General features: G+C 54.4%; 1 protein-coding gene across 1 annotated transcript in view; it reads right to left on the bottom strand.

Moving 5' to 3' along the window:
• The window catches only part of SAMD11 (sterile alpha motif domain containing 11), an 82,168-nt gene that overhangs the window by 7,356 nt on the left and 59,400 nt on the right, over nucleotides 1-15,412 (bottom strand). Inside the window, exons 6-8 of the mRNA XM_026862943.1 lie at nucleotides 6,534-6,771; nucleotides 6,081-6,159; nucleotides 5,164-5,867 (exon numbers count right to left, since the gene is read on the bottom strand). Coding sequence (XP_026718744.1) covers nucleotides 5,164-5,867; nucleotides 6,081-6,159; nucleotides 6,534-6,771 — 1,021 coding nt within the window. The remainder of the gene's footprint in view (nucleotides 1-5,163; nucleotides 5,868-6,080; nucleotides 6,160-6,533; nucleotides 6,772-15,412) is intronic.

The raw sequence follows: 15,412 nt of genomic DNA, 5'->3' as shown, positions 1-15,412 counted from the left end.
CCCCCCCCCTTTTTTTGCCGTTTAAGGGGAGGGTTTTTCTTTCTCAGGGTGGGGGGTAATTCTCTTTTCTCCTTTTTGGAAGAGTGGCTGCAGCTCGGTAAATAGAGGAAGTGAAACTGAACTCAATTATTCCAGGCACAGTCAATGCTCGGGCGAGACACCTCCATCTGCAGCCAGAGCAAGCGTCTCTGAGGGGATCTGACTGTAACAGCCAACTGCTTTAAAATTAGGTACTTCCTTATTCCAAAAGCAAGCCAAGGACTGAATTGCAGCAACACAGTACTTCCCAGCTCCCCACCAGTGTGGGCAGAGGTTTAGCCCAGCTGCTGCCTCCCCAGCTGGCAGGGGCGAGGGGGAAGGTGCAGGGCTTCCCTGCGGCCCCTCTCCTGCACACGTGCTGGCAATCCTGGGACCGCACCGACTGCGGGATCATTTGCAGGGTTACCGACATCGCAGCAGAGCTGGGCTAGCAAATGCTTCTCCTACAGAAGCCTTTCTCCTCTGTGGTTTTCTTCCCTTTGTCTCTTCGTGCCTCCAGAAGAAAGGGAGGGAGAGGTCAAGATGCACACAGATGCACGCACAGTAAGCCTGCTGTGTCCAAGACCGAGGGCAAGACAGGCCTGCTGTATGGGAACAAGAAATATTTTCCACGTACCCACACACAGAGAAATATAATACGGCCAAAATATTTATCTCGGAGAGTTTGTTTTCCCTTCCCATTTATATCAGGGAAACAGGGACTGACTGGTGGAAATATTCTTGGGAGGGCAAAGGTAAATACCAATACTTTGGGTTCAGGCTTATCAGCAATTTTTGCACCACAGAACTGAAAAGCTAAAGGGTGGAAACCTATTTCCACCGGAGTTAGTGGCAAAGCACCCCCATTCCCTGCAGAAAAGCCCAAAATCTGACGGTGACTGCAGGAGGGCTCAGCCCTAGTAGCTCTAAAGGCTCAGTCACAATTCTGTGTACGAAGTCGGGGCTGTGGAGCCCGGTGTTCGGGTGTCCCCCCCTGCCCTTCTGCTCCCACCTCAGCTCTGTCACCGCTCTCAAGTCACCAGATGCAGGAACAACCCCAGGAAGGATTTCCACAGGACGACACAGAAGCTGGTTACCGTGGTCCCTCCGGCCTCAGCATGTACCTGATTTACAACTAGTACAGCACCAGCCCTCAGCACGCTGCACCCAGTCACTGGCCCTCTCTGATTTTAAAGCCCCTAGAGCAGGAGGGCTCCTGCCCTCCCTCCCGGCCCTCCTCAGGAAGACACTGCACCGTCTGCTCCGTCTCCGCGCATGGCTGCACCCACTCACCTCTGCTCTGGCAGTTTGGAGAATGATAACAAATAGGTGCCAAGCGGCTGGAAGGGACGCACCTTCTATTATAATAATGACATGTCACTGGATCCTGCTGGACTGCGAGGATGCATAAAGGGCACATCTATTCCCTGCCAGGCCTCCTCTGTCTTGCTCTGTGATAAATGATGGTCCGAGAGACTGGTAATGGATTACGGAGCATTTCACCAGATGGGGCCCAGCGTGTAGGGACTGAAAAGAATCCATCGTCCCAGGCCAGCGTCTTGTAGACAGGTGTCCACGTAAAAGCCCTCACCACCCATGCCGTGATCCATTTATAATTTCCCTCCCTCCTCCCGATACCCAGCTGCTTCAGAAGAGAAGCCAAAGGCTGACCGGGCCAGGGAGAGCAACCCTTCTGGTCAGCTCAGCGAGGGAAACCTCTGCTGCGAATCCAGCAGCCAGGCTGCGACGGGGCCGTCCCTGCTGCGTGGAAACACCCGAGTTTGGGCTCCCAGCATCACAGGAGACAACTCGGGCGCCAACTGGGAGACCAGTGCACAAAGCAAACCTGCTTGGCAGTCAGCCCACCGATGGGTTCAATCAATTCTGCTGCCACTCTCCCACCCCTCCCTGTGCGTGCACCCCCTCCATCCCGCACGCCGGCGCGGGCTCGGGTCACGGCGCGGCACTGGAAGCCTTGCGTTAATTGCTCTCCAGACTACAGATCGATAGAAGGATTTTAGCCTCCTGCACACTCCATCCTTCACCTTTTCCAAAGGACGGGGCTGGAGGAGGGTGGTGGGAGGAGGAGGGGAGCAAGGCTGCTGAAACCTTGATGAGATGAGGTCATCGAGCAGCCGCCAGATCCCCAGAAGGCAGCTCAGGGAATCGACCCAGCTCTGGCTGCCTCATCGATATTCTTCCCAGTAGGGACGGAAAACAGTGCTCTACCTCCAAAGGAGGAGCCTCCCCTGGCCCCAAGACCAGAGGAACTGCCTGAAACTCAGTGGTCATTTTCAGCCAGCCACTTCTCTCCTCCCTCCAGCTCTTTCTTTCGGCCTGCCGCGTTACCTGCCCTGTTTAGGTGGCTACTTTAGAACACCAGCCCCCAGCGTGCAGCCGCAACCATCCGGGCTGAAAGAGCAGCCCTTGTGCAAAAAAAGATTACAGAAATTATCTGGCACCAGGGGAGAGGTGGGTGCAGTTCTGTCTTCAGGTGGTTTGTGCTCCCCAAGGGCCAAAGTAACACATTTTTCATGGACACACGTTACCTCAGCACACCCCAGGGTCCCCGCAGTGTTTGCATCAATACAGCCCTCAATACTTCAGCTGCTGAACTCCCAGCTGCCCCATCGACCTGCACTGTGCTGCATCAAACCAGATGCCCTGTCTCCCCAAGGCTGTTTCAGGTGAGAGCTTTTGCTGTGGAGTTGTTCAGTGCCTCCCACAACAGGGCCTAACCTCAGTGCTGCTGTCCTGCAAACAGGCAACGAGAACAGTCACGAGAATGGGTGAAGCAAGCTGAAAGGAAAAGAGCCCTCAGGAAAAGACCTACAGCCCTGGAACAGGCTCCACAAATCAGAAGTGCCTGAAAACTGGGCAGTGAAACACAGCCCGGCTCTTTCCTGAGTCCTCGAGACAGGATCATGATATAAATTCGAAGTGATAATAATAAATGGCCTATTACAGTAACTCGCGCGTTGCTGGGGGAGGGAGGAAACCCATCTACAATCCAGGCCTCCCTGCAGAGCCTCACGCAAGTGATGAGCACCACAGAGCCGTGCGTTTCCCTTTTTAATGGCCAGGAGAAAAAGGCTCCTGCGAGGAAGCCTCAGCAGCCCAAGGCAGCAGGAATATTTATCATGTTGGCCACCTGCCTGTCATAGAAAAATCACTTCCTCCTTCCTGGTTGGAAGGCAGCTCTAATGAGTGATGGGCAGCCGCCTTCACAACCGCGGCAGCTCTTTGCATAGAAAACAGGCAGCCTCGGCGACCCACATGCCGTGCCCCCCCTTTTCTCCCTCCGCCACGTGGCAGGAGGTCCTACCTCCTGCTAATTGCTCAGCCAAGTAATTAGATGAGGCAGATTTTGGCTCCTGGCTAGGTTAGCGGGGCTGCCACCCTGCTCTGCCCACAGGAGACCTCTGGGCAGAGCAGCTACCAGGGCTGGAAACCCCACTTGGTACTCAGTGCTCTGTGTCCAGCTGTGCCAGCCTTTGCTGCCCATCTCCACAGCCCAAGGGACGGCGCCACGGGGACCAGATTGCTGGCAACGGCTTCCCTGCCTGTCCATCCCATCCGACAGGCACCAGTCCAGCTACACCAGGGCCTGGGCGACTGAAAAACATACCACAGGCAGGGGAAAGAGCCCATCTACCTCTGTCCTGGGAAAGGGGCACAGCAGTGGAAATTCAGACCCTTCCAAGGGCATGGGGCAGCCAAGATGTCTAAGTCACAGAATCACAGAATCATCTCGGTCAGAAAAGCCCTTGAAGCTCCTCCAGTGCAACCATGAACCTCATCCTGACCATTCCCAACTCCCCCAGATCCCTCAGCGCTGGCTCAGCCCGACTCTTCAACCCCTCCAGGGGTCTCGGGGACTCCCCCCCTGCCCTGGGCAGCCCATTCCAACGCCCAACAGCCCCTTCTGCACAGAAATCCTTCCTCAGAGCCAGCCTGACCCTGCCCTGGGCAGCTTGAGGCCATTCCCTCAGGGCCTGGCGCTGGGGCCTTGGCTCCAGAGACTCATCCCCCCTCTCTGCCCCCTCCTGGCAGGGAGTTGCCGAGGGCCAGGAGGTCTCCCCTCAGCTCCTCTTCTCCAGACTGAACCCCCCCAGTTCCCTCAGCCGCTCCCCAGCAGACCTGTGCTCCAGACCCTGCCCCAGCTCCGTTGCCCTTCTCTGGCCACGCTCGAGTCCTTCAATGGCCTTTTTGGGGTGAGGGGCCCAGAACTGAACCCAGTAATCAAGGTGTAGCCTCACCAGCGCCAAGCACAGGGGTGAGACCCCTTCCCTGTCCCTGCTGGCCACACTATTGCTGATACAAGTCATTGCTGGGGAATTGACACCCCATCCCAAAGGTGCTGCCCCAACCGCTACCCTGGAAACGTCCCAGATATGACACTCAGCAGGAAGAATGCCGCAGCCTTAATCCCTTCATTTCCCTCACCTCACACCACGGCGATGCACGGAGGGAGAACAGAGCACGTGGGAATCAGCCAGCCCCCTCCGCTCCAGCCCTGCGCATCCCCAGGGCCCTCAGCACCTTCCCCTGCAGAACAGCCTCAGCCTGGCTCCCAGCCCGTGGCCTCTGCCCACACGGGGCAGATCCAGCTCCCCCGGGGAAGCTCTCCTTCCCTTCCTCTGTCCTGCTGGGCCTGGGTGTTTCTCTCCAACCTGGCCCCTCCAGTCCCCACACCTTGGAAATCCCACGAGCACAGCCCAACAGGCTTGAGAGCCTCTCAGGCCACCCTTCCAGCTACAAATACTTCTGGCTCTTTACTTTGTAGGGCAGCACCTTTCAGCCATTAATAATTTTTTTGGCCTCTCCCTGAAGCCCCCTATAATTTACTGTCCTGGAACACGGCTTCCAAGGAAGGGCCCAGCAACTAAAATCCCTTAGTCCATCATCTTGGGATCCCCCTTCTCACGTGCTTGGGACTCACTTCGTCCCTGCTAGTCGTCTTTATGACCCTTGACTTGCTTTATTGCAAAGGGAGTCCTTTATACTAATTAAAAGAAGGTGCTTGGTTCCCTGCAGAGAAAAAGAGAACTACAACCACGCCACATAAGAGGAAGGGGGCAGAATCCCACTTCTACACGCTGCAAAACCTGTCGCTGTGCCGGCCAGTAACTCAGCAGCACCCACCTGCATGGAAGTACGGGCTCATCGTGTAAGGGAATCCGAAGGGCAGCGGCTGAGGTGGTGGGATGGAGGCTGGCGGGAGATATTTCACCTCGTTTTTGTTGATGCCCGGGCCGAGCAAATGGCTGGGAGATTCGGCGCTGGAGGAGCTGCAGGGGGCATTTTGGCCAGCAGCCGCCTCCCCCAGCTCCTTGGCGCCTTCACACACTTTGCCCGTCTCTTTGCACTCCTTAAGCTCAGCGGCCGAGCTGCTGCTCTCAGCCTTCAGGCTCTCGGGCTTCTCGTCGCTCACGTCCGCGTCGCTCTCAGAGTCCTTCATCTCCTCATCGTTACAGTCTGGTGCCCCGTCGCGCGCCCGGGGCTCCGCCAGCTCCTTGGCCTCGCTCAGCCCCTGCGGCTCGGCGCGGTGATGTGCGGATTTGCGGCTGCCCCGCCGGGGCTGCTCCTTGGGCGGCGTGGCGCTGCTGGGGACGCTGGGGTTGAGGGACAGCAGGGGAGTGTTGTTGTGGCGCAGCACCAGCATGGCGTTCCTCCGGGAGAGCTCCTCCCGCAGCGGGTGGCCCTCGGGGATGTCGTGCACGTTGCGCAGGGCCGGGTGGTCGGGGGGCAGGCCAGGGTGCAGGCTCAGCGGGTCACCAGCCAGTAGCCTTTGCCTGTGGAGATTCTCCAGCTCCTTCTGGCGGATGATCTCGGCCGACATCTCCAGCCTAAATTGGGAGAGGCAAGAGAGGGAAGGTCAGCAGGGGGGAGCTCTGCAAATAATTCACTTCCACACCCGCACCTCGCTTCCATCGGTCTCGCTCCATCGCCTGCGCACAAGCTCATCCAACACCGCACCCCACGTTACTCTGCCTGCTGCTAGGAAAGGGAAGGAGAAACCCAACGCCGGCCCAGGCTGGCTGGCCCTCCGCACTCTTTACCTTGCCAGGTTCTGCTTTCGTAGCATCTCTTGCTGCCGCGCAAACATCTCTGCTTGTGCCGGCTGTAGGAACCCGTAACCTGGGGACAGGGAGAACAATAATCTGGGGTTATTAATCTCAGCACTGACTCTTCGCTAAATCGGGGCCAGCTCCCCAGAGGGCTAACGGAGCAGGAAAAGGGCAGCGGAGAGCTGCCTGTCTGTTCTAGAGCCCATCTATCCCCTCACTCCCAAGGCAGTGCAGACTGCTGCTGAAACATGGGACCAGGGAGGCTGGTGGGGATTAAAAGAGAGAGCAGGCAAGGCAACCTGCTCCTGTCACTGCAAAACAAGGGTGAATCAGCACAACAGTAACGGGGAAACACAGACAACGTGTCCGGGCTGTCTGGCTGAAGGAGAGTTTCTCTCCCTACCCACTTCCCCCAGCTGCTCGCAAGTGTTTCCCTGCACTCACCTGGTGTCTGGCAGAGGGCCGAAGGCACCCCAAGGAAAGGAGGTCTCAAGTGGGGCCCCAGAGCAATATGGGGCGCATTCTGGGGTGAAAGCAGAGGTGGTGGGTGGGATATCTCCCTGCAGAAATCAGAAAATAAATTCATGTTGGAAAACCTGGAGGCTCCATATGCAGCGGCCAGCGAAGAGCCCGCAGACGACCTGAATTCCGTACCGGAGGCTGCTCCCAGACAGAAAGATGCCTATTCACCCCCACGCAAAACTTTTAAAAGCGACAGAAAAAAGAAAAGCAGCAGAACTAGAAGGGGTAGGAAGCAGCCCAGTCTCCACAGGTCCCACATAATTCCCACCTTGATACGTTTGCTTCAGTGGGCTTTCAGCTGGGCTGTTCAAAGGGGTTTTGGCAGCCCAGGGCTAGCAAAGGCAAGGCTGAAGACATTGTGTCTGCCTGTCCCCTCAGCAAGCTTGGGCTTCTATCTCAACTACCTTACAACTGAAAAGGCATTCTGTATTTTGGGAGCTGGAGAGCAGGTTTAGGAAGATTTGAAGGCATCACTGGCGAGCCTTGCAAAAAAAAAAAAAAAAAAAAAACACAACAAAAAAAAACCCCACTGTCCTAGCTGAGACAAGGCATGTTCTTTAATTCTGGAGAGAAAAGCTGTAAGTGAGGTAGAGGAAGACACAAACAGGAGAGATGGGGAGAGGGATGTGAGCAGAAGTGACAGAGGAAAGGCGTACTGCTGGGGAAGGGGTGGGTGATGCTGGCCAGAATGGGTAGAGCAGGTGTAAGGTGGCAAGCAAGCTGGAACAGGCAGGCTTGAGGGGTGGGGAAGAGGACAGTGCCTGGAAACAAGGCAGGTAGTGCTGGCAGGGAGGGGAGGGGAAAAAGCAAAAAAAAAAAAGCAGGAAGGGAATAAGAGCCAAGGTCTCTTCCATTAGTCAAATCTGCCCTGGGAGCCTGCAAGCAAATCTCTGCTTTCCGGCTGCACGTCTCTTAATTCCTTTTGATGGCCACTTACAACATTATTACCTTCACCAGGGCATCTAGAGGCAAAGCCAAGTGCTGTGCCGTTTATTTTCATTTTACAGTATCTCCCTATAAAATCTGCTTCAGGAGAGACCGGAGGGCAGGAGAAAGGGAGCAAGAAGGTGCGTGTGACTTTGCAACAAACAGACCGTACGCACAACCACACCCCCCCTTTTTTTTTCAGTGGGGGGCTGACGTGGGATGTGGGATACCGTGAGAATCCCACACAGCGGGGCATGGGCTCCCACCACGGCTCCTGAAAAGCCAGACAAGGACTCTTTGGGGATGAGGTGGGCAAGGAAAGGATTCTTGTCCTTTCCCTAGATCTTCCTGGCGTAGTTTTATCCTCATTCCGTGCAACTGCCACTACAAAGCACTGCCACTCACTGATCCACAGCGCATAACGGGCTGAGATTCCCCTCCGAAATTCCTCCTTCTCCCCACCCCGTGCCCATCTGCCCATCCCTGCCTCCCCCCTTCCCGTCTGTCTCTACTCCCCTTCTCCCCTTCCCCTGGCTGTCTCCATCTCTCCTTTCCTCCTCCTTCCTCCCCTAGCTCTCCTCTAAACTAATTGCACAGCTCGCTGTGTCTGGAGGAGAGCCACAGATCGATCCGTCGCTGTTGAAATGTTAATGCTAATCGTATAACCGCTCCGCCAGCACCTCGCACTTCAGTGGCAGCTCCAATTAATCTCAGGTAACGCAGCGCGTGACCTTCGGCTCAGAGCCGGGGCAGCAGCCAAGCGATGCTTATGTAATTACACCATGAAGTGTGTAATCACCTGCCCTAATCCCCGAGGCCTCACAATTAGCCGAGGCCTCGGTCGCTGGGCTGCCAAGTGCTTTGCCACCCCGGACAGCCTGCAGATGAATAACGGACAATTAAAGCGGCATGACGGGGGCTAGGAGGTGTCCGTTCGATCGTAATTAGCTGTAATCATGGGGAGACGAGCCTGGCAGACGTGCTGTTCGTTTTATAAGAAGCAATTTAGGAAATCAAGTCGCTTTTAACCATTCCATGGCCAGGCCAGCGGTGGCCGTGCCCGCCCTGCCTTTTATGTGTGTGGAAAAAGGGATCCTGCACGAGAGCGAATGCACAGAAGCCCTAGGTGCGGGCTGCACACAGAGGGCTCAGAAGGAAATGCTAAAAACAAAGAGAGCTTCTTGATTTTAGGCAGGAAGAGCCAATCTGTGCCTAGGAAGCATTCCGTTTGATAGGGATCAGGACTGGGCACCGGGAAAATAAAAGGTTCTCCCTTTTGTGGCAGCCCAGTGTTCACGCGAGGTTATTTTTATGCTCTAATGTTGCATTACAGGACCTTACTTTGATCCCTAAGGAAGTCACAATGGCTCCAGACTCTGCACTTCGTTCCCTCTGCCCCCTCATCAGAGCTGTGCAGCTTCCCTAACTTTTGGGGCAAGGGACCAACTTCTACCGTGGAGTGGCCAGCGAGCCGTGCCCCGGCACAGCAATTCCCGCAGGATCTGATCCCGCTGCCACGCACGTGGCTGAGCACCACAGCCTGCGGTGGCTCGAAAGGGGCTGGAGGTGGTGGAAAGTTTGTAAGAGGGGCTGTAAAACGCACCAGGAGAGACTTCAAACGTCAGAGGTCGGCCACCACTTCCGCTACACATGCTGGGGATGCGTCCAAAGGTTTAGAAAATTCATCGTGTCTGCCCAACACAGCGGACCACGCAGAGAGCCCGGGGTTGTTCTCCGCACAGGGCAAAGCTGCTGGGTGAGGCCAGATCAGCCCGACCAGCCAAAGGCCCCACGACTGGCACTGTTATGCCTGGAGTCTGTGGCCTGAAGTCGGAGAAGGGAGGCTGAGTACGGCCAAACACGAGGGAGTCACTGCACCTTCTCCTGCCACCCCCTAACGCTCAGCACCAGCCCCCAGCAGCAGGTAACTTAAAAAGCAGGTATGCTCATAAATACTGGGGGGACACGGGACTCTCCTCCCTGCAGGTGGACTGACAGTCGTGCCGCAGAGTCCCCGAGGAGCAGTTACCACGAGGGACAGAGGCTTGCTGCCGCCCCACAGACCCAGACATCCAGGCGTGGAACCTCTTGGAGCCTGTCACTGCTCCCTCCCAGCCCACCCGCCCGATCCTTGGCACCAAAACCTGGCCCAGGAGGGAGGAGAGTGAGCTGGTCGTGTCCTGGCACGGAGCTGGGAAGCCCTCCCAGGCTGCCCGGTACAGATACAGCCAATTGCTGGGAAATGAACTGGCAACCCTGGAGTAAAAAGCCCCGGAGACCTTAACAAAGGCTGCTGCGCTTTTAGACAGCCATGCACCAAAACACAAATCCTTGCATCCTTTCTCAGGTACAGAACAGCCTTCAACCTCCCATTAATTTTCTTCTTCCTCTTCTTCCACCTCTCAGAGTAAGGGCTGAATTACAGTCCCATACTCTGAGAATGTGAATTTAGCCCTTGGCAATTACATCTGATAAGCCTTGTCCTTACCTTGCAGAGAGCAATTCTGTGTTACTGCATATTCCTCCCCCCACCCCTTTTTTTTTTTTTTTTTTTTGGAGGCTTGTGAGCAGGGTATTAGGGGATTTGCACTGCATGCTGCTAAATTTGATATGTCCTTTAACAGGAGACAAATGGTTCACAAGGCTTAAAAAGTATCGACTTTTCTTTAACAATAAGCACTAATGGCCTTCAAATAATCAATATTTAAAGTCATTATGGGGTTACACATTATACTGTTAAAACCAAGCCTTCCACTTTAACCCCATCATATCCTGCCAAGCCCAGAGCAGTGTTCCCCCCAACTCACTCCAAGCTCAGAAGGAAGGCTCCAAGCACAGGCTGTGACTGGAGATGTGAGAGGGTCAGGAAATGCAGATTGAAACCGGCAAGGCATGGAAATAAATTTAGAACGGATGGAAGAGAGGAGAAAAAAAAAAAAAGAATGCATGAAAGCTCTGCTTTCTTCTGCTTTGCATTTGATAGGAAGAGACACTTTAAACCTGAGGTAATAGGGAGGCAGCACACAGCTCCTTGCTCGTTTGCCATCCGCAGACGCTGCCTGTGCCAGGAAGGGAAAATAAATAATATGAAAGGGCTTTCTAAAAATGGTGTTTGGGATTTCCAGGCAGAAGGAGACACGTTCTAGGGCAGCAATGAGGCCTGGACACAGACAGGGTCTGGTTTATGCTGCCAGGAGAAATTGCTCCCTCAAAATCCAAACTGGTGCTAAAACCAAATTAGTTAAATCAGGTCAAGCTCTTTGGCCTTTGCTCTGCATAACATTCAGCCAGCTGGGATCTGCAGAGGAATCCCCCCAGTGCAAAAATCAAAGAGGGATAGAGCATTGAGAGCAGCGGAGGGGGATGCGAGGCAGGGGTAGGTAAGAGCAGGAGAGAGAACGTGTCCAGAGAGGACAGGAGAACATGCCCAAGGAGCCAGGAGCGAAAAGGAAAGCCTCCGCAATTCAGGGGGGGAGGAATTAGGTGGTGAAAGAAAAAATGGTAGCTACAGCAGATGGAAAGAACGCAATCCAAAAATCCTTGCTGGGTATTTCAGGCACATCTTTGCACAGAGAAAGGCCTCTGGCTGATGCACAGTGTTTGTCAGCTCCCTGCAACGGAAGGGCAACGAGTGCATCTTGGAGACGCTGCGGCTCCCGCTCCCAGCACGCTCTAGCCGAAGGGCTCGGCTTCCCGGGGCCCCAGCAGATCAGGATGCCGATGGCATCTCAGGCAGGCAGTATTTCTTGCTCCTTGGCATTCCTCCTGCCTTCACCCCATAATTGTCTTTGGTCCTGGAAGATGAATTGTGTCCCTAATGCTTCTTGCAGACAGTACCCAAGACGGCTGGCTGCTGTTACCAGCGTACCTGCCTCAACGCTTGCCCTCTCTGGGGCTGAACACCGCCTTCTCGCCCTCCTGTGGGAGAGGGGCAGGTTCTCCCACGCAGACCCTGGGTCACACACTGTACGCACGACAAGAAGCTCCTAGCACCTCCTAACACAGAACTGATGCATCACAGTTAGCTTCACCATGCTGATCGCAGTGTCATGCAGCTCACCCCGTCTAGTCTGAGCACCCGTGAGGGTATGAAAGTCTTTCCCTAAAGGGGAGGGTGCATGCAAGTGTTCCTGAGGCGTCACACGCTGTGAAAAGCAGTCTGCTCAGTCCAAAGTCCAGACTACGATCAGGAGCGAGCTCTGCAGGCATGTACCAGGAGGTGAGCATCCTGGGTAAGAACATGCCAGGCTAAACGACCCCAGCAAAACCAAGTACACTGCCAACAAATTTTGGAGACGAGATCCAAGGAGTAGGAGCCAAGCAACTCTGCATCTCTGCAGGGCACAGCCACCTGCCATTTTTGCAGGAGACAGAGCAGTTTGGAGATGGGAAGTACTCCAGGCTGGAGTAGTTATGATGACACCTTTTAGTTGTACCCTTTCCTCTTCCAAGTCTTTTTATAACACTGAACTCAACCATCCTTTCATACAAACCACCAGGTCCTGGCGCTCTATAATCCAAGTCTGGATCGATCTAGAGAAGGAGCTCGGAAACCAAAACCATGAAACCAAATGGATTCTCAAGCCTGCAGCTTGAGTCTACTTGTGGTGAGACATACCAGTTTTTCTAACTCTTTTCGACAGATGAGGAAGCTGGAGCAAAGAGGTGAAGGGACCACTACTCCGCTAAAAGAACCTCGGAACCTGGTCTGAGACAATCTGTGAGCACACACACGTGCATCATCCCCTTCAGAGCCAGGACCCACCCACCTGCCTTGCCTTAGTATCATTAAACCTATGAGCCTGTTTCTGACCGGCAAAGATGGATTCTAACTAGTTGACAAACGTCTGAACACACCTACCTTCCCAAGTGCTCCCTAGCTCAGACTCACCACCCACCTCTTCACACCTGGAAACTGGAAACCTGTATATATAGTTCCCGCTAGCAAGGCGAAGGACTCCGCATTCCTGTCTTTGCAAAAAAAAAGCAGTTCTGCCCGGATAAATAAAACTGGGTCACCAGTATGAGTTTTCCCCCCTTGCTTTGCCAGATATCATGGCTGAAGTCTGGAGTGGCTAATTATTCTTGCCCACAAAGCTGCTGCACTCGAGAGCTGACCTGATCCCCACAGATCTCCCGATAGGAAGCTGAAATGGAATTTTAACACCATGCCAAACAGTTCACATCCCCCTGCATCATGCATTATTACTTCTGCTCCTGGGAAAGGAGATGCCATAAATCTACCTACAGTTTGCCTACGTACGTTAGCCAGCTTCCTCCACTGCCTTCTCCTCCGTCAGTGCCTACCTCAACCTTTTAAAATTTCTATACCTTCGTAATAAAGGTGCACAGAGGCTGCTTTGATTTACCCTGTTGACAAAGACTATGGCAGCCAAGTACAAAACCCAAGGCTAACAGCCACAGGGACAATGGAAGGGAGAAATTAACCCTTATGGTGCTTTATAATATGTGGCCACGGCTACTCCTGACATACCCAAAAACACCTGTGGTGCTTTGGCAAAACAGCAAGAAACAGTTTGCAGGTGACAGCTCCAAGCAGGAGCAGAGCGATACACACTGACCCGTAGTGACACGCGGGTGGCTGCAGACCTCTGGGGAGCAATCACCATCACGTGAACCGATGTCAAGCAGATTTCCCAAGTCATGGCTACGGGGCATCGCTGTAGCTCCCCAGCAGGACTCCCCAGCTCTGCTGTCTGAGGATTATCACGCCCGAGAGCCTGGCCAAGGTAGGCCACACAGGGCCCTCTCACGCCTCCCTGGGGGAGTAGATGGCTGCAGAAAAAACAGGCAGTTTGGTCTGCCGTGCCTTGGCATGGGAGAAGGAGGAAGCATGGGATGTGCCAGGCCAGCCCCACCATGGTGATGTTTCACGTGGCTTGTTTCAAAGTTCCTTGGAGAACTACTCTGCATTTAGAGCAGTACGTAGGGTCTGAGGCAGGAGCAGTGTGGGAAAACAAAACCAGGGCTGACAACATGCTATGAGCTTTGTTTCAGTCTGCAGACTCTTGACGAGACTACAAAGTACACAGAACAGAGAAAAAGACAGCTGCTTCGTTTCGTTCCCACCAACAGAGCCACAGGCTGGTCTTGCTTATAGGCAAATAACTAGGCCTTTACAAGTGGGTGCAAATGTCCTTGCTCCACACAACGTGCCACATGATACTGCCCTTGGAAATGAGGTGCTCAAAGACCTTCCCAAACGTTAAATACAACCTGCTTTCAAACGGAGAACCGCTGTCACCGTGCAGCAAGAGAAACGGAGGCACAGAAGGACTCTTGCAAACTTAACCCAAGGTCCCACAGATATTTCTCTCAACATCAAGGGCAGGTTGTGCCCCTACGTGTTCCTTTCCCTCGCCTCACCAGGATTTCCCTCTCACTTATGCAACTATTTGTAAAGCTACTTGGAGAACTGAATCAAGGTGGAAAGTAGCGATCTTCCCAACCGTTAACTTCTGGCCTTCAGCCTCTGTCCCACGACCTAACGAGCAACTTCTCTCTTCCTCCCATAACTGGTGAGGAACACTGGGCCTCACTGCAGTCCCCAAACTGCCAGGTAACACCCTCCTCCCAGACTTAACGCTTCCTGGCCTAGCCCAGCTCCATTAGCTACAACACCTGCCTGGCACCGGCAAGCACCTCTGGATCCGATACATATCTAATTCATTTTCAGTTTGCCCCTCCTATGCGCAGCACCTCCCCGTGAGCAACCTCCACCCTTCCGTACGTGCCTTTTCAGCCAGGCCTCCGGCTGGCCTGGCACTTCTCCAGGCCACACATAGCTGGAGAAATTTTCCCGATGACTGGCTGCACTGAAACTCGTCTATCTCCGCATTCCTCACAGGTCTGCCTACAATCCACACGGACTGGGTTGGATTTTATTAGGTGGGTTAGCCAAAGTACACCCTGCAGGAGAAAGGTTTACCAGGTTGGCCCGGCCCCTACACATTGCAAACCCATCGGTTAGAAAGAAGGAAAAACAGACGGGAGCTCCAAGGCTGTGAATGGGGGGGGGAATGACTTTGAGCTCAACACATACACGTGCAAGCTACAGAACTAATACTGCAGCCCTCTGCCTGCCCCCACACCAAGATGAAAGCCAATAAAGTCTAGATACTGGAGCCTTCCACAGCTTTTCCTGTGATCACAGGCTGGTTTGGGTTGGAAGGGACCTTAAAGATCATCCAGTTGCAACCCCCTTGCCACGGGCAGGGCCACCTTCCACTAGAGCAGGTCCCCAAAGCCTTTGTGTCCCCGTGGCTGCCAGGCCCTCTCTCGCCTCTGCTACCCTTGTCAGAAATGCATGCAGCTTTAATTTAATTTCCTTCTGAAGTTCTTGATTGCGGAGGGAATGGCTTATGGCAGAGAGCAAGATAAATGAGCTAGAATTTCCTGGGGGTGGGAGGAGGGAAATCAGCTTTCCAGTGCTCCTATCAGTGATAAAGGCAAACTGTGCCTCCTTCTTCCTCAAAAAAGAAAAATTTCTTCTCTTCCTATTCCATCCTAGAGCATTCGTTCCCTCTCGTTATCTGGGGCTGCTATAAAATGCAAACTTCAACATTCTTAACTTGCTCTGTGCCAAAGACCAGCGTCCGCTCTGGAGACCCCAGGCAGGGTTGGGATCGTTCCCACGGGACACCCAGCCTCGGACCCCCACACGTCCAAGCCCACCCACCCAAACACGCTCCAGCACCTGCACGACACCCAGGGGAGACGCTAAGGCGTTACCGGGGCACCCCAAACCTCCCCGCTCCCCTGGCCCAGGCGCACCCTCCCCTCCTGCCCCCTCCCAGCCCCCCTGCACACGCCCCGGGGTGCGCACCGGTGGCAGAGCCCCCCCGCACCCCCCA

This window comes from Athene cunicularia, assembly GCF_003259725.1.
Source record: "Athene cunicularia isolate RWA chromosome 21 unlocalized genomic scaffold, athCun1 chr21_part1, whole genome shotgun sequence".
In the NCBI taxonomy this organism is placed as follows: domain Eukaryota; kingdom Metazoa; phylum Chordata; class Aves; order Strigiformes; family Strigidae; genus Athene; species Athene cunicularia.
Note: the sequence above shows the minus strand (reverse complement) of the source record. Positions and strands in the feature narration are given on the sequence as shown.